Source organism: Terrapene carolina, unplaced genomic scaffold, assembly GCF_002925995.2.
Source record: "Terrapene carolina triunguis isolate 2854851 unplaced genomic scaffold, T_m_triunguis-2.0 Scaffold31888, whole genome shotgun sequence".
In the NCBI taxonomy this organism is placed as follows: Eukaryota; Metazoa; Chordata; order Testudines; family Emydidae; genus Terrapene; species Terrapene triunguis.
This window is the reverse complement of record NW_020696239.1, coordinates 389,934-413,505: the sequence shown is the minus strand read 5'-3', so window position 1 is coordinate 413,505 and position 23,572 is coordinate 389,934. Positions and strand designations below refer to the sequence as shown.

General features: G+C 51.8%; 1 protein-coding gene across 2 annotated transcripts in view; it reads left to right on the top strand.

Annotated features, from left to right (window-relative positions):
* LOC113409280 (UPF0577 protein KIAA1324-like) overlaps positions 1–23,572 on the top strand; it is a 95,505-nt gene that overhangs the window by 56,101 nt on the left and 15,832 nt on the right. For both annotated transcript variants that reach the window (XM_026663012.1, XM_026663013.1), the window contains 7 exons: positions 661–789; positions 2,286–2,376; positions 3,344–3,449; positions 4,724–4,861; positions 5,329–5,583; positions 7,780–7,953; positions 20,265–20,445. In XM_026663012.1, the coding sequence (XP_026518797.1) occupies positions 661–789; positions 2,286–2,376; positions 3,344–3,449; positions 4,724–4,861; positions 5,329–5,583; positions 7,780–7,953; positions 20,265–20,445 (1,074 nt within the window). The remainder of the gene's footprint in view (positions 1–660; positions 790–2,285; positions 2,377–3,343; positions 3,450–4,723; positions 4,862–5,328; positions 5,584–7,779; positions 7,954–20,264; positions 20,446–23,572) is intronic.

Genomic DNA, 23,572 nt, shown 5'->3' with positions numbered 1-23,572 from the left:
CGTTAGCCATGCTCCGTGGGCCAGGGAATCAGGGCAGGTTTGAGTTCTCGACCTGGGGTGAGTCACCAGCCCAGCCTTTCCCATGTTGCTAAATGGGAGGGTAGGCCTGGCTAGCTCCCTGCACAGAAAGGGGCAGAACCCCCGGCCGTCCCCTCGGCGTGTTGTCAGGCAAGAAGGAGCATTTGGCTCTCCTGCCTCGCACAGGGCAGAGAACTAGGGACGCCCGCATCTCACTCTTAGCTTGTGGTTGAGCCAGAGGCTGGATTTGAGAAAGAGACACCCCATCCCGTCCTGGAGAATCCACCCCATCCCTTAACCATTCCATTGAGTAATTGCCCTCACTTAAAATCTGCCCCTTATCTCTGCCTGAGCTTCTCTAGCTTCAGCTTCCGGCCATTGGATCCTGTTCCTTGGCGTCCCCCTCTGACCATCCTCCTCTGCTCGTTCCATGTGTGCGTCCCGCCATGTGTCCCCATGGATTGCACACACAGCTAGGGAGGCAGCATGCCCTGGAAGTTGGCCCCTTCCACGGACTGGGAGTGAGACCGCTGGAGACTGCACCTCCCTGCTCCTGCTGCGTGGAATCCATGGCCAAAGCGCAGCACTCTCCACCCACTTCCAAAGCTGCACTAGAGTAACATGGTTTCCCTCTGCTCCCAGGCTGCATCAGCTGTGCTGCTGGGACCGAGCCGGCGCTGGGCTTCGAGTACAAGTGGTGGAACACCCTGCCGGCTAACATGGAGACGACCGTCCTTAGCGGAATCAACTTTGAATATAAAGGGATGGCAGGTACCTGTGCGGGGGCGTTTACCAGTGTGCTTTCCACAGGGGGCTGGCCGTGCTTCCCCTGATGCAGGAGACGCTGCAGCTGCGGGGGCTCGGTTAGCTCTCAGGATGAAGATGGCCCTCGAGTGGGCAGCTCTGCACCCAGGTTTTTGTCCCAGTGGCACGGACGGCGGGTATAATAGGCCAGGGGAGGCTCTGCTGCTGCAGCCAGACACATGGTTGCTTGGTTTTGGGGGGAAGTTTTGTTTTATTATGCCCCATGCAGGTTCCCGGGCGACTGAGGAGATGGTATGTGCTATTCAGCTTCCGGGATTCATTAGTAGTCTCCCTGGACTCCAGAGAGAATACTGATGAACCCAGGAAGCTGAGTAGCAAATACGCCGCCTCAGCCGCCCCAGAACCTGCATGGGGCATAGCAAAAGCTTCTTCCGGAGAAGAATCTGAGACGCTTTTCTCCGGGCAGCTTGGGGTCTGGGGAGGGGAGACGCGGCGCGACTGCAGCTGGCCCTGGACTCCTCCGGGCAGGTGTGGAGGGCTCAGAGCTTTGGCCAGCCTGGGGCTCCTCCGGCCGCGGGGGGGGGGAGAGGGGGGTCTCGGGGCTCCGGCCGGGCAGGGGGTGCTTGTCCCTGTGATAGTTATCCTGGTACCATCCCTCGCACGGTTCCCCCTGTCGTCCGGGACTAGCCGTGTCAGTACAGGCTCCTTGGTGCCCCCACACCAGAGGGTGGCACTGGTGGGTGCCAGCAACACTAAAGCAATGCAACAAACCCGAAGCAGCAGCCAGGCAGTGGAGGGCGACTCGCCAGGGCCGGCTTTAGGCCAATTCCACCAATTCCCCCGAATCGGGCCCCGCGCCTAAGAGGGCCCCGCGCCCAGTGGCAGGGCCACCCAGAGTGGGGGGCAAGTGGCAGAGAATCCCTTCCTTGGCTAGAGGCGCCTTTTTAATTTTTACTCACCCAGCGGCGTTCCGGGTCTTTGGTGGCACTTTGGCGGCGGGTCCTTCAGTGCCACTGAAGACCTGGAGCGCGTGAAGGACCCACCGCCAAAGACTAGGAGCGCGGCCCGGTGAGTACAAGCCCCATGTGTTTTTTTTACGTGTTTTTTTTTTTTTTTAGTCATCCCTGTCGGGGCCCCGTCGAAACTGTTCGAATCGGGCCCCGCACTTCCTAAAGCCGGCCTTGCGACTCGCCCACGCTCTGCCAGTACCCGATGTGGCTCCCACCAAAGCCACTGGCTAAAACCCATCAGGGGGCACAAAGGTGCCCAGGGAGGGGGGGCAGATGAGAATTCTCCTGTCGCCCTCCCCACCGGGGGCAGCACTCCACCCCTCTGCCCAGGGGGAAGTGACCGCACAAAGCACCAGATGGGGTGTGACGCCCTCCATCTTGATCTGCCCCGTAAATGCCCTTTGTCCCTGCGACACTGTCCTGGTGGTGGTTGTGCCCTGGAAGTCCTGAGAGGCTGTGACTGGTTCTGACTCTTGGCCTCTGCTGTTCCAGGGTGGGAGGTGGCTGGTGACTACATATATACAGCAGCAGGCGCCTCCGACAACGACTTCATGATCCTGACAATGGTCGTTCCTGGGTTCAGGTGAGAGCTGGGGTGACCTGCCTCTGGCCTCACTGCGCCTGGGATTCCAGGCCCCAGAAAGCCGCAGGGGTCAGTGCTCCACAGGACAGATTTCAGCGGGTCACTGCCCCGTGGGCAGGTGCTACACCTCAGTGCACAGATGAGCTCAGTTGGAAGGGCTGCCCTTGCTCCCAGCGCAGGAAGCTGGTGTTATTAATCATGCTCGTTCCAGCAGTGCCTATGGGCTGGCCAGGACTAGGCCTTGTCGTGCCAGGGGCTGTACAGACAGTCCCTAAGATCTCACGGTCTGACCAGACCAGACAGACCAGGGGGAGGGAGGGGAGAACTGGACAGCCGGGTTGGTGCCAGGACTTTGTGGGAGGTGGGTTTAGTTAGGAGGGGATAAATGACAGGGAGAGGGATGTGGAAGGGAAGTGGGGGCAGGGCAGCAGAGCCGGGGGGCAGAGGCAGGAGTGGAGTGAAGCTGAGGGAGGGGATTGGCTATTCGTGCCCATCAGCCCAGGGCAGGGAATGCCTAGTCAGAGTTGTAGGAAGGACCCTGCTTTGGCCGTGGCTCCAGCCCCCCTCTGGCTGGCTCCGTCCTGCGGTTTTTCCCAAGGCCACATGGTCAGGGGAGGGGTGGGCACCCCTGGGTCCTGGAGCCCCATAGGCGGGGTGTCTCCCCTGCACAGTATCTGGCCCAGGAGGGTGCTGGGGGATAGGCCCATTTTCCCCCTCTCCATGCAGCAATCCCTGCTCTGGCTGCTCCTACGGGCCAGGTCTCTGGTTTGGTCTCAGACACGCATACTGAGGCCCAAACTCCATCACTGGGGTAAAACTGGAGTAAACCCACTCAGCGGGGTCACTGAGCAGAACCTGCCTCCCAGCGCCGGTCACCCTGACCTGGCGGGTCAGCGCTGCACACCCAAGCACTCTCTCAGTCCTCGCCGGTGCCTGACGCAGCCTGGGATCTGCTCTGTGTTCGCAGGCCCCCACAGTCCGTGCTGGAGGACGTCGAGAACAAAGAGGTGGCAAGAATCACCTTTGTCTTTGAGACCGTCTGCAGCGTGAACTGCGAGCTGTACTTCATGGTGGTAGGTCAGCTTGGCTGCTTCCTGCGCTAGTTCCATTCCCACAAATCAACGCTCTCTCTGCCGCCTGTGTGAGGGGCCTCCCCTGCCCCGTCTCGCCCCCTACGAAGTGCTGTGGGCTGTCTTGGGGGCAAACATGCAGCTTTCAGGTCTCTGAGTCGAGTCCAGCCCGGTGAGCAGGGGCCAAAGGCCGGTTGATGGGTTGTGGGAGAAGCTTGCCCAGACGCTGCCAATGCTGTACCCGCTCTGGGTTAGGGGCCGTCTGTCTCCAGGGCTGTCACTCAAGCACTTCCCTGCAGCTCTGAATTCCCTTAACCCTGAAAAGTCCTGTCCCCAAAGGGGCTGGACGAATGACCCCTGGAGAGGGGCATCTCTGAGTGCCCACACCTCGCCCCACTGTGCACACCCCTCCACCCAGCACGCTACTCTCCTTGCCGCCCTGGCATGCTGAGGTCTCCCTCCCAGCTGCTGCAACCCACCACTCCTGTGCCTCAGTGTCCTGCCCTCACTGCCATGTCCCCTGCTGCCCACCGGTCTGCCAGCCAGCACCATCCATCTGCATTGCGATGTGTGCCCGCTGAGCGCCGTCTCCCCTCTCAACCCGGTCCTGGGAGTGGCCGTCACGTCCTGGCAGAGAGGTCGGGTGAGATTAGCAGGGTCTGGGTATCAGGGATGAGGCTTCTAACCAGCTACATGCACAACATGATCCCTTCCACGAGGGGAAAGGACGGGAGCTTCAGCTGTGGTTGGGGGGTTCTCCATCTTGAATGGATAAAAGTGAGAGATGGTTGAATTACTATGTGCAAATGGTTCACACTGGCCGCGTGGTGTGCATCCCTCCTGTTCTCTGATTGGTCTCCTGAGATGCCTGGCATCACTTCTGCCCTGATTGGATGGCTGGAAGCTTTTCTAGAGCGAGCACTAACTCAGGAACGTCTCGTGGGCAATTCACAAGTCATGGCTGGGTCGGTGCCCAGTGGGCGTCCAACTGCGCCACCCAAACGGCCCGGGAGTCACAGCACCTGAGTGACTCGCTCTGAATTCCAGCTGCAAAAGCTGAGCGCCCAAGTGGCTTTTGGAGCTGGAACCTAACAGCAGATGTCTCTGAGGTGCTTTGAAAGCTGCAGCCCGGCTGGGCTGTGACCCAGGAGGATTTGCGTCATGAGGGCCGGCAGCCGGAGGGGACTTGGGGATCTGGGTAATAAAACCCTTCTGGGTAGAAGTGACCACTCTGGTGCCTGCTGACCAGCCCCTTTTGTCTTCCCACCCCATGGCAGGGCGTGAACTCACGGACCAACACGCCTGTGGAGACCTGGAACGGCTCCAAAGAGAAACAGTCCTACACATACATAATTGAAAAGAACGCCACAATGAGCTTCACCTGGGCCTTCCAGCGGACAGCATATCACGAGGCGGTAAGAGGGCAGCGGCCCAGTCCCAAAGCTCCTGGCTCCTCTCCTGTCCTGGAGACCATCTGTCCATGCCAGAACCTGGGATTTCCTTGCAATCAATTCCGGTTAGCAGTGTCCCTTCAGCAGAGGCTGGGCAGCTGTGGGCAGGGCACAGGCCTGGGGCTCGAGAGACCCCAGCTTCAGTTCCTCCCTCTGTCCCGGTGAGACCTTGGGCAAGTCCCTTAGCATCTCTGCCTGAGCTCCCGTCTGCGCAGCGGGGACGGTAGCTCCACCCTCCCTCCCAGGGTCACCACGTCCCTGCTTGCGAGGGGTTCAGACACTGCGGGCCGGGGGCCAGGCCCCAAGGTAGGGAGCCGGGAAATGTCCCTTCATGTTCCTACCACGCAGTCCCAGGACAATCTCTGCGTTCCTGGCACGCCCTGGGGCAGCGCTGTGGGTGCCAGGGGTTCACGGGGCTCCCTCTATTTCAGGGAAGAAAGTACACGAACGACGTCGCCAAGCTCTACTCAATCAACGTGACCAATGTGATGGATGGGGTGGCCTCTTACTGCCGGCTCTGCGCCCTGGAGTCCTCGGGCTCCTGCACCTCCTGCCCGCCTGGGAACTACATTGACCGAGCCTCCGGCGCCTGCCACCCGTGCGCACCCAGCACTTACCTGAAAGCCCACCAGCCCTATGGCAGTCAGGCCTGCATCCCCTGTGGCCCCGGCACAAAGAGCAACAAGGTGTTGTCCCCTCTTCCTCCCTCTTACCCATGATGATGTGGGGCTGGTGCACCAGGTGCTGCACAAACACCCACGCTGAGTCAGCCCCATCCTGAGCAGGCTGATCCTGCAGCCTGGTGTGTGTGAGCAGCCTCTTACCTCCAGTGACATCATGTGGGCAGATTGACCGGCTTGCCTGGATCTGACTGCAGGATACAGGCCTGGTCCCTGGCATAGGTGCCGACTCCATGGGTGCTCTGGGGCTGGAGCACCCATGGGGGAAAAATTGGTGGGTGCTCAGCACCCACCAGCAGCCAAGCTCCCGGCCCCACCCCGGGGGCGGACTTGGGGCGGGGACTTTGGGGAAAGCGGTTGGAATGGGGGCGTGACAAGGGTGGAGTCGGACAGGGCTGGCGCTGGGGGGGTCGAGCACCCACTGGCGCCAGGAGAAGTTGGCGCCTATGGTCCTGGTAAGGGAGAGCTCCCCTTTCTCTGTTCAAACTCGCAGTGACTGCACCTCCTGGCAGTGCACGTGTTGCAGACCTCCCCAGCCATAGGGTGAGGTCCCCGAACCAGTGCAAGTCTCTTTCCTGCTGGGCTGACGGGTTTGTAAAGTGTGATCCCGAGTTCAAGTTCCACTCTCCTGTGCAGAATCCAGGCTGCCACGCAGTTGGCGGCCCGCCCGTCAGTAGCAGACGGGCAGGGCTGGGCCTATAGTGAATGCAAAGGGGATTTTTTTCTGAGGCTGCTTGACATGTATTGTGACAAAGTTCCTCCTCTATCTTGGTGGGTCCTGTGCTTATTGGCGGATTTTCTTGCCTCAAAGATTCACCATGTGGGTTGGGGAACAGCCCAGAGACCTTCCCCTCAGGAAGAACCCACAGTCCAGGTCAAGTGGGAGGTTTGGGAGGGAACCCGGGCCCGCCCTCTACTCCGGGTTCCAGCCCAGGGCCCTGTGGACTGCAGCTGTCTATAGTGCCTCCTGTAACAGCTGCATGACAGCTACAACTCCCTGGGCTACTTCCCCATGGCCTCCTCCAAACACCTTCCTTAGTCTCACCTTCCTCCTGGTGTCTGATAACGCTTGTGCTCCTCGGTCCTCCAGCAGCACACCCTCTCACTCTCAGCTCCTCACGCCTCTTGCTCCCAGCTCCTCACACTCTCATCACAAACTGAAGTGAGCTCCTTTTTAAAGCCCAGGTGCCCTGATTAGCCTGCCTTAATTGATTCTAGCAGTTTCTTCTTAATTGGCTCCAGGTGTCCTAATTAGTCTGCCTGCCTTAACTGGTTCTAGCAGGTTCCTGATTACTCTAGTGCAGCCCCTGCTCTGGTCACTCAGGGAACAGAAAACTACTCATCCAGTGACCAGTATATTTGCCCTCTACCAGACTCCTGTACCCCACTGGTCTGGGTCTGTCACAGTATGTTCTGTGGTACCAGAAGTGCTAAGGCAGTCTTCTGCCTGGGTCACCACACAGGGTCTCCAAGGCCTGGTCTGCCCGTATCATTCGTGCTGACCATGCTCCAATTGTCCTGTACATGGCCAGATTCTGCCGGGAGTTACATTGACAAATCCAGCAACTGTTGACTTCAAGACTTATCCTAGTGTGGAACTGATAGAATTCCCAGCAGAATGGGCCTCCCGAGACTTATTTCCTTAGAATCTTTTTTTCTCTCCCCTCCGCCCCCAGTTTTTCCTGCCTTTAGCTTAGATCCTGTAACATTGGAGTGGGGGTGGAATTCCGGGCTCAGAATGACACAAGGCCAGTGTGCACATCCCTAGATAAAACTTTCATTGCCACCGAACCTTCATGGCACGTGGGGCAACACGGACAGCATGCCCACAGCAAGGGTGGCCCAGTGCTGAGTGCGCTAGCCCGGGCTGGGGGACACTTGGGGTCAGTCCCCTGCTCTGCTTAGGCTCCCTGGATGACCTTGGTCTCTGTTCCTCAGTCTGTGAAATGGGATAATGGCCCTGCCCGGAGGGTGAATACGGGGCAGATTCTGATCTGCCACATAACACAGTGACAGGGGCCAGGTAAATTACTTGAGATCCCTGTAGAAATGCCCATGTCCTTCCATGTGTCAGGGACACTGCTGCCTTAAAATACAGCCCATCCAGAGGCCATTTTTTTTTAGTGTCCCTGAGCCAGCAGCAGCTGTTCAGCACGCTCTGGAAGGGCTCGTACTGGCTGACTGGGACGTTCCTCCCCCCAGATCCATTTGCTGTGCTACAATGACTGCCGCTTCTCGCTTGACAAGGACGGCAGGACCCTGGAGTACGACTTCTCAGCGCTGGCCAACAGCACATCCTTCGCAGGCGGGCCAAGCTTCACCTCCAAGGGGCTGAAATATTTCCATCACTTCAGCATCAGCCTGTGTGGGAACCACGTGAGTGCACGGGGGCGTTCCTGTATCCTCTGCTGACCCCCGCAGCCTGGGGCGGCTGAGGCTGGGATTTCAGCCAATGCCGGTGCTAAACCTGGCTGCTTTTGTCTGCTTCTGTATTGGCACCACCAGCAAGAATGGGAATGGTGTTGAGATCTGCACTGACTTACCACTCGCGTTGATGCATCTAGTGTTATTCTGCAGGGCTGACGATGCGCCAAAGGTGGCATGGTACGTTGGCAGTCGGCGGTTGCCCCACTGGCATTAGGCCAGGGCACCAGTGGTAACACCCAAATTCCTATGGAAAGTGCCATAGGATCTTTAATGACCACAAGCATCAAGGTGTCGTGCATTTAGATAAGAACATAAGAACGGCCAGATTGGGTCAGACCAATGGTCCGTCTAGCCCAGGATCCTGTCTTCTGACCAATGTCCCAGAGGGAATGAACAGAACAGGAAATCATTGAATGATTCATCCCCTGTCGTCCACTCCCAGCTTCTGACAGTCAGAGGTTTAGGGACACCCAGAGGGTGGTGCTGCATCCCTGCACATCCTGGCTAATAGCCATTGATGGACCTATCCTCCATGAATTTCTTGTTCTTTTTTGAACCCTGTTATAGTCTTGGCCTTCACAACATCCTCTGGCAAAGAGTTCCACAGGTTGACTACACATTGTATGAAGAAATACTTCCTTTTGTTTGTTTTAAACCTGCTGCCTATTAATGTCATTGGGTGACCCCTAGTTCGTGTGTTATGAGAAGGGGTAAAGAACACTTCCTTATTCACTTTCTCCACACTGTGACTGGGTGCCTGCGATGGGCCACACTCAGGGCAGACTGCAAGAAGCAGAGCAGACAATCCCCCAAACTGGTGCCTATTTCTATAGTTAGATGCATCAGGACAGTAACAAAAGAGCTTCTGTGGCGCCACACTGGTTAACCAGAAGCCAAACACCGTCCCCTTTAGCATTCCAGCCCTTGGTGCCCGTCCTGACAAACAGGTTACTGAAAACCCAATTCACCATCTGTGAGGTTCTACTAATCCCAAAGGATCAGACACTTACCCTCCGATCAATATGTATCTCAGATCTTACCCAGATATCACACTGTCAGCCAATCCTTAGTACACTAACTAGAGGTTTATTAAGAAAAGGAGAGCTATAAATGGTTAATAAATCATATACATACAAATGTTTGCAAAGTCCTTATATCAGGTTTATAGCAGTGATGGAACTGCCGGCCGGCTTGTAAAGTCTCTCTGGTAACTTGCAAGAGATTGGAAGGTCCCCTCAGTTCAAAATGCTCCTTGGAGTTGTAAATCCACAGTCCAGAGAATTGGAGCAGGAAAGAGGCAAAATGGAGATGTCTCAGGGGTCTTTTATATCCTCTGCCATGTACATAGAAACTTGCTGTCCCAAACAAAGCCCACAACCATGGTGGGTGTAAAGTTACTGGCCCAAGATGGAGTCCAGGGGCACATGAGCATATCACATGCTACCGCTAGCCTCTGTATTTCAATGTTAGCACCTAGCGATGTATGTATGTCACAAATAACGACTCATTTTATTTCAAAGACTTAAGTTTTTAATAACCGGATAAAACACAAAATTTTGGTCAAACAGGATATGACAATGAGGAGCAGTCTTGCAGATAGGGCTCTCCTACCTCCATCTTTCATTGGGAAACCAGTCCTTAGGCGTGAAGGAACCGGGAACACACGAAGAATGTGGTGGGGGAGTTTGGGGAAGGCATTGTCACGGACTCACAGATCGTGCCCACGCTTGGCCCCGTGCGGTCCGTGGGGGGGGGTGCCCCTTTCAGTGCGACAGCTCTTCTCAGGGGTCCACTCTCTCTCGGGGTCAGGCCCCACCACCAGGGATGGTCTAGACAGTATTTGGTCCAGCCATGCGGGCAGGGGACTGGACTCGATGACCTCTCGAGGTCCCTTCCAGTCCTAGAATCTATGAATCTATAAACCTCCTGGAGCCACACCTCTCTGAGCCTTAGCACACCTGTTTCTCGCCATGGGCCCCCTCAGGGAGTCCACTCGCTCTGGACCCCCCGGGCCTCCACCCCCGAAGGGGTTGATGCAACCCTGTTCTCTAGACCGGAGTGACACTCAGCCAGCGTAAAACAGGAGGGTTTATTGAGAGTTGAATACAGCACAGGAAACTCTCAGGGCCTCAGGCCTGGCCTCCCTCAGCCCAGCACATCCCAGTCTCTCTGCATTCAGGTGGGCTCTGCCTGCTCCCCCTCTCCACCCCGAGCTCCCCTTCTTCCCAACTGGGCATCTGAGATCCCCGGCCCCAAGCCCCGCCTCTGTCCATTGTCTTCTCTCCAGGTAAACAGGGTCATAAACCGGGGCCTCCTCTCCTCGCTTCTATCCTCTGGCTGGAACGGGCTGGTTAGGTCACTGGGTCCTCACTCTGCAGCCCATTGTTCTGGCCAGTGGGAGAACCGGCTGCAACTCCTGAGCTGGGTCTCCGGGTCGGGGTCTCAGGTCACCAGTCGCTGGGGTATCCATCCTCCAGGCCATTGGCTGGGGTCCCAAGTTCCCTCTCCGGTCCTCTGTAACAACAAACTCCCTCTCCCCTCACCTCGTTAAACCAGTAACACCCAGGGAAACTGAGTCCCACCCCCTCCGCATGCAAACCATTGAAACCCCACCGAAAACAAGAAAAAACAAGAAAATCCCCCACTTCGTCACAGACATGGACCAGAGTTCTGTAGTGGCTGGAGCGGGAGTTGGGCATGGGCTCAGATTGCAGGGTAATAGGGACTTCCATCATCTCTTTCATAGAATCATAGAATATCAGGGTTGGAAGGGACCTCAGGAGGTCATCTAGTCCCACCCCCTGCTCAAAGCAGGACCAATCTCCAACTAAATCATTCCAGCCAGGGCTTTGTCAAGCCGGGCCTTAAAAACCTCTAAGGATGGCGATTCCACCACCTCCCTAGGTAACCCATTCCAGTGCTTCACCACCCTCCTAGTGAAAAAGTTTTTCCTAATATCCAACCTAAACCTCCCCCACTGCAGCTTGGGACCATTACTCCTTGTTCTATCATCTGGTACCACTGAGAACAGTCTAGATCCATCCTCTTTGGAACCCCCTTTCAGGTAGTTGAAAGCAGCTATCAAATCCCCCCCTCATTCTTCTCTTCTGCAGACTAAATAATCCCAGTTCCCTCAGCCTCTCCTCATAAGTCATGTGCTCCAGCCCCCTAATCATTTTTGTTGCCCTCCGCTGAACTCTTTTCAATTTTTCCACATCCTCCTTGTAATGTGGAGCCCAAAACTGGATACAGTACTCCAAATGAGGCCTCACCAATGCCGAATCGAGGGGAATGATCACATCCCTCGATCTGCTGGCAATGCTCCTACTTATAGAGCCCAAAATGCCATTAGCCTTCTTGGCAACAAGGGCACACTGCTGACTCATATCCAGCTTCTCGTCCACCGTAACCCCTAGGTCCTTTTCTGCAGAACTGCTGCCTAGCCACTCGGTCCCTAGTCTGTAGCAGTGCATGGGATTCTTCCATCCTAAGTGCAGGACTCTGCACTTGTCCTTGTTGATCCTCATCAGATTTATTTTGGCCCAATCCTCTAATTTGTCTAGGTCCCTCTGTATCCTATCCCTATTCTCCAGCATATCTACCACTCCTCCCAGTTTAGTGTCATTTGCAAACTTGCTGAGGGTGCAATCCACGTCATCCTCCAGATCATTAATGAAGCTATTGAACAAAACCGGATCTTCAGGAGCTTTATCTGGACCTCCAGGAGCTTTATAATATGCTCTTGACCCTGTATCCTCCCCTGGCTATCCAGCCTCAATCTTTCATTGATTGTCTCCATCCACGCTCTTGTTTTGCGAAGTGCTGCATTACTTATCTGACGGAGGCACTCCACCAGTATGGAGGAGTGGGTCTTCAAGGGCATATCTGCAGAAGGCAAACAAACAATGAACAGAGACTGTATTGTGAGTGCACTTACAGCTTGAATCACAGAAGTTACACACACCTCTTTCTCACTGTCCCTTGGCTAGCACATCGGTCGCTGCACGTCCCAATTATGGTGAGTTCACAGGGCGGGAGGGCAAGGGGGAAGGGGCAGGAAGGGACAAAGGGTGATTTGCGAAGGGGGTTACTGTGAGCGGCTAGAGAGCCTTGAATATGCATGCCCCTTCTCCTGCATGCCTCTAGCAATCAGCCCGTAGGTATCGAAGTTCCTCTCCTCCCAAGCTCAGCAGATCCAACAGCTCCTGTGTGTGTCCTCCACACGGGAGAGCATCTGCTGCAGAAAGCCGGTGTGGTCAGCTGGGAAGATCCTGTGTGAACTGTGCCCAGAGCAAACAGGAAGAGGAATTTCAAACATTCCTAGGCCTTTAAATGGGGGAGGGGTGCATATCTCTGTACCTTCAGGGCAGCAGAGTTCAAACTGCTGACCAGAGCGGTCATGATGGGCATTGTGGGACACCTTCTGGAGACCAATTAGGGCGACAAAATCAAGCACAGTGTCTATACTGACGTCACTCTAACTAAGTTGCAAAAAGCTCTATGCCACTCGTCGAGGTGGTTTTATGATGTCGGCCTAACGGGTGTTACGTAGGCAGGAGCAGCATTGCAGAGTGTACACCTCCACTGTTTTGTCGACAAAACTGTGTAGCGTAGCCAAGACCTAAATCAAGAAGTGCCTCTCCCCTTATGGGTTTCAGAACTCTCCAAGTTTCGTGTTTAGAAACTTTATCTCTGCATCCCGTCCTGAGGTGACATCTACCCAGGCAATATGGGGACAGTTGATATCCCCCATTATTATTGAGTTGTTTTTTATAGCCTCTCTAATCTCCCTGAGCATTTCACAGTCATCATCACCATCCTGGTCAGGTGGTTGGTAGTATATTCCTATACTTTTATTGATCAAGCATGACATTTCTATCCAGAGATCCTACGGCACAGATTGATTCATTTCAGATTTTTACTCTATTGGACTCTCTGCTTTCCCATACGGTGCCGCTCCGCCACCAGCACGACCCGCTCAGTCAGTCCTGGATATTTTGTACCCTGGTATTACCATGTCCCATTGATTAGCATAATTCCACCAAGTTTCTGGGATGCCTGTTACATCAATCTCCTCATTTAATACCAGACTCATGTTCACCCATCTTAGTATTCAGACTTCTAGCATTTGTATACAAGCACTTATAAAATGTGTCACTGTTTAGCTGTCTGCCCCATGTGATGTAATTGAATGGGACTCTTTTGCATTTGACTTTCTCTTGGGTTCCTACTTGTACTTTTATCAACTTCTATCATCTCCTCTTTACTAGGATATTGAGAATCCTCGTTAATAGAACCAGTCACAGCCCCACCCCAACCTTCTTTTGGTATGAACTGAAGGATCCCAAAGCACTTTGAAAAATACAGACATTTTGCACCACTGAGATGCAGCCACCTCCGGTGTGTAGGGGTAGTAAGCAGTGTACAGAAACACAGGATGATTGAGAATGAAGCAGATCTTTATTTTGTCTCCTGATGGCCAAAATCTTGTAACCCTGTAATGAGTTGTTTGGAGATGTAAATGACTTGGGGTGAAATTCAGCCCGTATAAAATGAGGCATCATGCTAGGCACCCAAAGTCAGGACGGGTGGGCTGTCTCCCAGGGGCGCTAGGTGGCGCCATGGACACACACATCTTTCATTTAGAATTGGGTCTGGTCAGTTCAGTGCAGCTGAGCCCACAAGCGGGCTGAGTCTGTGTAGGGGGACCAGACAGCAAATGTGAAAAATCAGGACAGGGGGTGGGGGGTAATAGGAGCCTATATAAGAAAAAGACCCAAAAATCAGGACTGTCCCTATAAAATCGGGACATCTGGTCACCCTAAGCCTGTGTTTGTGGTGTGCTTGCTGCTTAACTGAAATATACCATGTGCTCTGTTTGTTTGGGGGACCCTGTGCTGACCGTGTGTGGGCTGAGCCTAGCTGCCTGCTAGGCAAGGCTGAGAGCTTCTTAACGAGGCTGTGATTCCTAAGCCTTTTAACACCCATCAACCCTTAACCAGGGGACGGGGCTACTCAGGGAGACCAAGGCTTTAAAAAGCCTGCTCCTAAGTGACCAGAGGAGCTAGCGAACAGGAGCGGCTAACAGGGGAGTTTTGCAAGGGGGAGTGTGAGCAGGGGCTAGAACTAAACATTCTTTAAACTTAAAAGCCAAAAACACCCCCTTGATATAAACAAAACATCAACAAAGGAACAAGCTGCAGGAGTAAAAAGAGAATGCAGGCAGAGTCCAGGAACAGAGTGGGGGCTACCCAGTTTATTGCACCCAATGCAGCATGTATGATTACCTGCCCTATGGGCAGGTGGCGTATGTGTGCACTCGGTGCAAGGAGCTCCTGGCCCTCAGAGACCATGTATGGACTTTGGAGACCAGAGTGGCTGAACTGGAGGAGCTGAGGGAGACAGAGAGTTACATAGATGAGGCTTTCTGGGACACAGTAGAACAGTCCCACCTCCGGACTGACAGCCTCTGTGCTGTTGAGGAGGATGACAGTCTCAGGGAAGGAGAACATCCAACTGGAGCAGAGGGAAACGATCCAATAGTTGGGACCCTCCTTCCAGATGATGTCGTGGTATCCTGTCGCACTGAGGATACCCCTCCGGGGAGGGAACTCCAGCTATTAGAAAGAGACAGGTATTGGTACTGGGCGATTCGATCATTAGAAACATAGATGGCTGGGTTTGTGATGACCGGGAGAACCGCATGGTGACTTGCCTGCCTGGTGCGAAGGTTGCGGATCTCTCGAGACGTCTAGATAGACTTATGTGTAGTGCTGGGGAGGAGCCGGTAGTTGTGGTACATGTAGGTACCAGTGACATAGGGAAGGATAGGGAGAGATCCTGGAGGCCAAATTTAGGCTGCTAGGTAAGAGATTGAAGTCCAGGACCTCCATGGTAGCATTCTCTGAAATGCTCCCAGTTCCACGTGCAGGGCGAGTTAGACAGGCAGAACTGCAGGGTCTCAATGCATGGATGAGATGATGGTGTAGGAAGGAGGGGGTTAGATTTATTAGGAACTGGGGAAACTTTTAGGAAAGGGGGAGCCTATAAAGGAAGGATGGGCTGCACCTAAACCAAAATGGAACCAGATTGCTGGCACTTAATATTAAAAAGGTCATAAAGCAGTTTTTAAACTAAGGGCTGGGGGAAAGCCAACAAGTGTGGAGGAGCACATGGTTCAGACATCCCTTAGGGGAGGATCTATTAATAGAGAATCTCTATGTCCTAGTAAGGACGAGAGGATAGAAAATGATAAAATACAGGCAGGGTCTGATCAGAAACAGTCAAATAAAGAAGAGTCCCATTCAATTACATCGTGTAATGGCAGACAGCTAAAAGGAGACAAGTTTTTAAAGTGCTTAAATACCAATACTAGAAATCTAAACAATAAAATGGGTGAACTAGAGTACCTCGTATTAAATGAGGATATTGATATAATAGGCATCACATAAACTTGCTGGAATGAGGATAATCAATGGGATACAGTAATATCAAGGTACAAAATATATCGGAAGGACAGAACAGGTCATGCTGGTGGGGGAGCGGCACTATATGTGAAAGAAAGTGTAGAATCAAATGAAGTAAAAATCTTTGTAACCCTTCTGCCCGTCTGAGTTGGCAGCAACAAGGGCTGGGTTCAGTAGCTAGAGGTTCTGTTTCAATAACACAATGCAAAACCGGCTCAAGCCCCCACCCAGTGACCTGGGACAATTACATACCACCCCCCCCGGGCGCCTCTAAGAGGCAATACTTCCACTCTCGCAAGCACGGAGTCTGAGTGTAGCAAAATCCTTTTAATAAAGGAGGGAAACAATGCAGCATTATGTTGGGGAAACACCACAAACAGGTGGTGCATCCGAAGAAGTGGGTTGTAGCCCACGAAAGCTTATGCTCTAATAAATTTGTTAGTCTCTAAGGTGCCACAAGTACTCCTGTTCTTTTTACCACAAACAGGATTCATAACACAACCCATGAGCAAAAGACCCACCCCCAAGTAAGTTTGGCAGTATCCTTTTCCCCTCAGGGTCTTAAGTCCAGCAACCCAAAAGATCACCCAAAGTCCCAAAAGTCCAACACCCCAAAAGTCTCTGTCCCTGGTCAGTACAGCCCCAGAGTTCAAAGTTTATCTGCAGAGTTTTACCTCCCAGCCTGGGGGGGGGGGGCACAGCTGTGTTAAGGGGCACCTTACGTGGTCCGAGGCCGACTGCCCTGCCTCTCCATGGGGTTCTGCTGCAGCCTTCACCACGAGCCACTCCATCAGCCATCCTGCGAGCCGCTCCGCCAGCTGTCCCGCGAGCCGCTCCAGTCGTCCCATAAACAGCTCCACTTTGCCAGCCGCTCAGCAACAAAGGTCTGGTCCACACTAACCCCCTACTTCGAACTAAGGTACGCAAATTCAGCTACGTTAATAACGTAGCTGAATTCGAAGTAACTTAGTTCGAACTTATCGCGGGTCCAGACGCGGCAGGCAGGCTCCCCCGTCGATGCCATGTACTCCTCTCGCCGAGCTGGAGTACCGGCGTCGACGGCGAGCACTTCCGGGATCGATGTATCGCGTCTAGACAGACGCGATACATCAATCCCAGAAGATCGATTGCTTACGGCTGGACCAGGAAGTAAGTGTAGACCTGCCCATAGATTCAGGCCCCCCTACAGCACTCAGTGATTTCAGCTCTTAGTGAGTCTACCTCTTTAGTGATTTCAGCTTGTAGTAGGGGAGCCTCAGTGCTGGTGCACCATTGGCCCAACAAACTCAGCTCAGCAGTCTGTAACTAGACTCCTAGTGGAATTAAAATAAGCTCTGATATTCCATAGTGGAGGAGATGATGGTGGTGGTGGTGGTGCATTTGGTATTTCAGGCCCTCAAAAGGGGCCCATACTATCAGGTACAAATACCTGTCCCTAGCTTCTCTCAAGTCACTAGGTTTTGGAACCCATGTCCCTTGTCTAGCAAGTGCTACTTAGTTGATGGCGAGTCCCTCTGTCATAAAACAGTTTCATTGTCCTTGAGTCACATAATTAGGGTAACAACACTTTATTCTTCCTGCCCCAATAATAGAGAAACTGGGGATCCCACAGCAGCCAAAGTGACCATTTGGGCTGCTGTGGGTTCATGCTAGGTGGGGTGGGTGTGCCTGTGTAAACAAGGTCAGCCCCTGAAGTTCTTTTCCACAACTCGCCACAATTCACCACCAGATGTCAGGGTAGAGCTCATCCTGACTCTGCTTACATCTTAAATGAACCAAACTGTACCATAGAATCTCTATGAATAGTAATTCCATGCTCGAATAATAAGAATATAGCAGTAGGGATATATTACCGACCACCTGACCAGGATGGTGATAGTGACTGTGAAATGTTCAGGGAGATTAGAGAGGCTATTAAAATTAAAAACTCAATAATAATAATAATGGGGGATTTCAATTATCCCCATATTGACTGGGTACATGTCACCTCAGGACGGGATGCAGAGATAAAGTTTCTTGACCCCTTAAATGAGTGCTTCTTGGAGCAGCTGGTCCTGGAACCCACCAGAGGAGAGGCAATTCCTGATTTAGTCCTAAGTGGAGCACAGGATCTGGTCCAAGAGGTGACTATAGCTGGACCGCTTGGTAATTGTGACCATAATGTAATTAAATTTAATATCCCCGTGGTGGGGAAAACACCACAGCAGCCCAACACTGTAGCATTTAATTTCAGAAAGGGGGACTACACAAAAATTAGGAAGTTAGTTAAACAGAAATTAAAGGGTACAATGGCAAAAGTGAAATCTCTGCAAGCTGTGTGGAAACTTTTTAAAGACACCATAATAGAGGCTCAACTTAAATGTATACCCCACATTAAAAAACACAGTAAGAGAACCAAAAAAGAGTCACCGTGGTTAAACAACAAAGTAAAAGAAGCAGTGAGAGGCAAAAAGGCATCCTTTAAAAAGTGGAAGTTAAATCCTAGTGAGGAAAATAGAAAGGAGCATAAACACTGGCAAATGAAGTGTAAAAATACAATTAGGAAGGCCAAAAAAGAATTTGAAGAACAGTTAGCCAAAGACTCAAAAAGGAATAGCAAATGTTTTTTTAAGTACATCAGAAGCAGGAAGCCTGCTAAACAACCAGTGGGGCCACTGGACAATCGAGGTGCTAAACGGGGAACTCAAGGACGATAAGGCCATTACGGAGAAACTAAATGAATTCTTTGCATCAGTCTTCACAGCTGAGGATGTGAGGGTGATTCCCAAACCTGAGCCATTCTTTTTAGGTGACAGATCTGAGGAACTGTGCCGGATTGAGGTATCATTAGAGGAGGTTTGGAACAAATTGATAAATTAAACAGCAATAAGTCACCAGGACCAACCAGATGGTTTTCACCCAAGAGTTCTGAAGGAACTCAAATGTGAAATTGCAGAACTACTATCTGTAGTCTGTAACCTATCATTAAAATCAGCTTCTGTACCAGATGACTGGAGGATAGCTAATGTGACACCAGTTTTTAAAAAGGGCTCCAGAGGTAATCCTGGCAATTCTAGGCCGGTAAACCTGACTTCAGTACTGGGCAAACTGGTTGAAACTATAATAAAGAACAATATTGTCAGACACATAGATGAACATAATTTGTTGAGGAAGAGTCAGCATGGTTTTAGTAAAGGGAAATCATGCCTCACCAATCTACTAGAATTCTTTGAGGGGGTCAATAAGCATGTGGACCAAGGGAATCCAGTGGATATAGTGTACTTAGATTTTCAGAAAGCCTGTGACAAGGTCCCTCACCAAACGCTCTTACACAAAGTAAGCTGCCACGGGGTAAGAGGGAAGGTGCTCTCATGGATTGGTAAATGGTTAAAAGATAGGAAACAAAGGGTAGGAATAAATGGTCAGTTTTCAGCATGGAAAGAGGTAAATAGTGGTGTCCCCCAGGGGTCTGTTCTGGGACCAGTCCTATTCAACATATTCATAAATGATCTGGAAAAAGGGATAAACAGTTAGGTGGCAAAATTTGCAGATGATACAAAATTACTAAAGATAGTTAAGACCCAGGCAGACTGCGAAGACCTACAAAAGGATCTCTCAAAACTGGGTCACTGGGCAACAAAATGGCAGATGAAATTTAATCTTGATAAATGCAAAGTAATGCACATGGGAAAACGTAATCCCAACTATCCATATAAAATGATGGGGTCTAAATTAGCTGTTACCACTCAAGAGAGAGATCTTGGAGTCATTGTGGATAGTTCTCTGAAAACATCCACTCAATGTGCAGCGGCAGTCAAAAAAGCGAACAGAATGCTGGGAATAATAAAGAAAGGGATAGATAACAGGACAGAAAATATCATGTTGCCTCTATATAAATCCATGGTACACCCACATCTTGAATACTGTGTACAGATGTGGTCGCCCCATCTCAAAAAAGATATATTGGAGTTGGAAAAGGTTCAGAAAAGGGCAACAAAAATGATTAGGGGTATGGAACGGCTTCTGTATGAGGAGAGATTGATAAGACTGGGACTTTTCAGCTTGGATAAGAGACGACTAAGGGGGGATATGATAGAGGTCTATAAAATCATGACTGGTGTGGAGAAAGTAGATAAGAAAGTGTTATTTACTCCTCATAACACAAGAACTAGTGATCACCAAATGAAATTAATAGGCAGCAGGTTTAAAACAAACAAAAGGAAGTATTTCTTCACACAACACACAGTCAACCTGTGGAACTCCTTGCCAGAGAATGTTGTGAAAGCCAAGACTATAACAGGGTTTGAAAAAGAACTAGATAAATCCATGGAGGGTAGGTCCATCAATGGCTATTAGCCAGGATGGGCAGGAATGGTGTCCGTAGCCTCTGTTTGCCAGAAGCTGGGAATGAGTGACAGGGAATGAATCACTTGATGATTACCTGTTCTGTTCATTCCCTCTGGGGCACCTGGCACTGGCCACTGTCGGAAGACGGGATACTGGGCTAGATGGGCCTTTGGTCTGACCCAGTAGGGCCATTCTTATGTTCTTATGAGTTTGCTGGTCAGGCAGTGCCTTAGCAGGTGGGTTTTACCTAGTAATCTCCATAGACCCAAGTGCCAACACAGGCTGTTGCAGCCGTGGAGAGGCCCAGGAGTGTAACGGGGTCTCACAGGTCTGGGCTGAGAAGTGTTGTCAGAGCCGTACGGAGACGTTCACCTCAAATCCCCGCACCACGTGTGGCTCGGCCCCCTCCCACAGAAAGCAGCGTGCTGGCGCCAGACAAGGGCTAACTGCTTTGCTCCTTAACCCTAGGGAAGGAAGATGGCCACCTGTACGGACAATGTCACTGACATGCGGGTCCCTGACGGGGAGGCAGAGTTCTCGAAATCGGTCACCTCCTACGTGTGCCAGTCCGTCATCGTCCCCTCTGACGTGATGGGCTACAAAACCATAGTGTCCTCTCAGCCCGTGAGCCTGGCTGACCGTGTCGTAGGTAGGTGCTGCTTCCCCTGGTCCAGGGATGGGGTCTGGCCTTCCAGGGCCTGATCCAGCCCTGTCCCACACCAGAGCGCTCCTGGGCACAGTGGGGTGACCTGCACCTGCTGCCATGGGTGGAGAACTGAGATTGGGCGGCGGTTTGCGGTGGGGTCAGTGACTCCACTCAGGGCAGGGCAGGGAGGATTGGGCCTGCAGCCCCTGTGCTAGGCCCAGAGTCTGGAAACTGGCCTCTTGCCCTGCTCCACTGAGAGGCACCTTCTCGGTGTAAGGCCAAGGACATACTGCTGCTGCTGCTTCGAGTAGTGTCCCATGGGTGCCCCCCCTTGAGGTTCTTTTAACTCTAGGTGCCTTTGCGCCCCACGCGCCTCGGATCAGAGATTTTAGGCAGCAGTGTCCGTTCGGCCTGCGCATGCGCCCCCCCTGCCTCGCACCCCGCACCAGGGCTAGCGCTGTGTGGGCAAACCACCTCAGTTCCTTCTCAGCCGCGTCTGAGCTGAGATTGCCATAACTGTATTTCTTTCTCTTGCTCATGATAGTTGGCGTTAGTTCCTTGAGTTTCCCTTAGTTAGTGGCAGTAATCCCTTTCCTCTCTTTCTTTAGTTTACAAAAAAAAAAATTCAAAAAAATGTCTTACTGGGATAGCAGCTGTTGCCGATCCATCTTTTTCCCCCCTTACTTTTTCCCCTTAGGGGAAGTGAAACCCGGGAAGGGTATGCCCGGTTCCCCAAGGTTTAAACATTGCCTTTCAGGCTGGGAGGCTATCCCGGCCAGTCACGGACATTCCCGCTGTATATGCTGTCGCGGGGAGTCACGTGTTCCTCAGAAGTGTAATTTCTGCCTCAAGTTAAAGTTGAGGGCCAGAAAGAACCAAGAACGAAAACTGCGTCTCCTTACGATGGAGTTCTTGCTCCAAATGGCCTCTGTCCCCGGCCCAGGGACTCCCCTTGTACAACGGTCCCTGACCAGGCCAACCACATCAACTTCCTTGGGAAAACACACCCCAAGAGCGTCGAAGAGGAAATCGTTGAAATCCTCTCAAAAAATCTCTAGGAAGCAGTTTCAAGTCCCCATGGTAGATAATTTGCCGCAAAGAAATGGTCCCTGGCCAGGTCGACCACCTCGGCACCCACGGGTCTGTGACTAGGTACCCATGAGGCTGCAGGCTCCTCAAGTACCTTCGCTGCCAGCAAGCCTAAGGACTTTTAAGGGCTCCGGCTCTGGAAGATTGGTACTGTCAGGTGAACGGAGTGGTACAGAGAAGACCAGCTCTTCTGCACCAGTACTGGCAGAGTCCCCTAGGGCCTCGGTACCTAGTACTTCGGCTCCATAAAAGACCAGACCTACACCTACTGGCCATTCATCAAAGCACATGAGACTTCTGGTACCGTCAGCACCTTGTGGCAGAGCCGCCTCTGCAATCTCACTTCATCAGTACTGCCCATCCCAGTACCGCAGGAGTTTCCTTTTCCTAGGGACTTGGTGGTTTCAGAAATGCCTGAATCGCCCCTGCTCGGCCACAACACGTTCCTGGTACTGATCACCTCCCATTCCTTGGAGATGCACACGATACCGACGGAGTCTCCCTTTACTTCCAGGACTGGTTGTGACAGTGCTGCCCGTGGGAGCCAGCTGAGGTCACTCAATCAGGGTGAACTGCAAACAAAACGGGGCAGACAAACCCCAAAAGCTGGTGGTTATTCCAATCCTTAGATTTACCAAGCCAGCACAAAACAGCTTCTATAGTACCTCACTGGTTACTCAGAAGTCCAAAAAACGCAGTTCCCTTAAAGTACCCAGCCTCAGGCCTCCATCCAGACACACGTCAGATATGATGATGATTATTGAAAATTTTACTTCATCATATAAAAGCAAAGGTTCTTCCAGTCCCAAAGGATCAGCCACATACCCAGGTTCAATTATAACTTAGATCTTACCCAAAATACACACTATAGTCAATTCTTATTAACTAAGCTAAAATTTATTAAAAAAGAAAAGAGAGAGAGTGTTGGTTAAAAGATCAATATACATACAGACTTGAATTCAATTCTTGAGGTTCAGATGCATAGCAGAGGTGAGCTTGTAGTTGCCAAAAGTCCTTTTAGAAATAGTCCATAGGTTATAGTCCAATGTCCATATTCAGGGTGGCTCCAGTCAATGACTGGGGATCTCAATCCTTATGGCTTAAGGTTTCCCCCTCTTGAAACCCAAAGCAGACCTGAGATGCAGCAGGATTGTGTCCTAGGGTTCTTATACATTTCCAGCAGCCTTTTGGCCTGAGAAAACAATAGGCTTAATTCTCCTTCCAAACATCCTGGCAATTAGCACAGGGTAATTTATTCATTAAACAGTTCAGATACAGGTTACCACAACCTTCAAAGAGACATATAGACAATAATACTATTTCACTCAAGTATCATCATAAATGTTAATATTCCTTTTTGATCTTCGAATTAAAGTTACAGCAATAGACAAGACTTGTTTGCTTACATCACAAGACCTGAGCAAACGTCTACCCTTGAGATCTCTAACAATGCAGACTTGCATTTCGAAGCTCTATTCATTTACATATCTTCCTAACCAGTTTCTACAGTTCACCCATGGGTCAGGTCAGTCGGTGAGTTAATTAACTCTTTCTGGCCCTGTCATCTTCCAATGAAATATTATTTTACACTCATAACGTCACACTGGTCCACCTTTGCCCAGCGATGAAGAGGAAGACGATGATGGGGATTTTTCATCAGTCTCCCTCATTCTGTCCAAGGCTCTCCTTTCGGCTACCAATGAGCCCACCTTCCTGAGATCTCTACAGACCCAACTTACCCTCATGAGAGACAAGCCCCACCCAGATGGTATGAACACCCTTGGGTGCCCCCACCCATGCCTTTTTCACCACCTCAGTGGCCCTGCTTGGACCCTTGGGCAGCTTATTGTCAGCAATTTTCGAGGGCTCCTAGTGCTTTGCTTCTCGCCAGGAGAAGAGAAGAGACTCCCCACCAGCGTCTCTCTAGGGCTCCTGATCCACAAGATGAGACCTTTGAGGACTAGGAAGCGAGAGTCAGGGCCAGCTCTGGCTTTTTTGCCACCCCAGGCAAAAAAACCTCCGGCCGCCCCCCCCCCCCCCG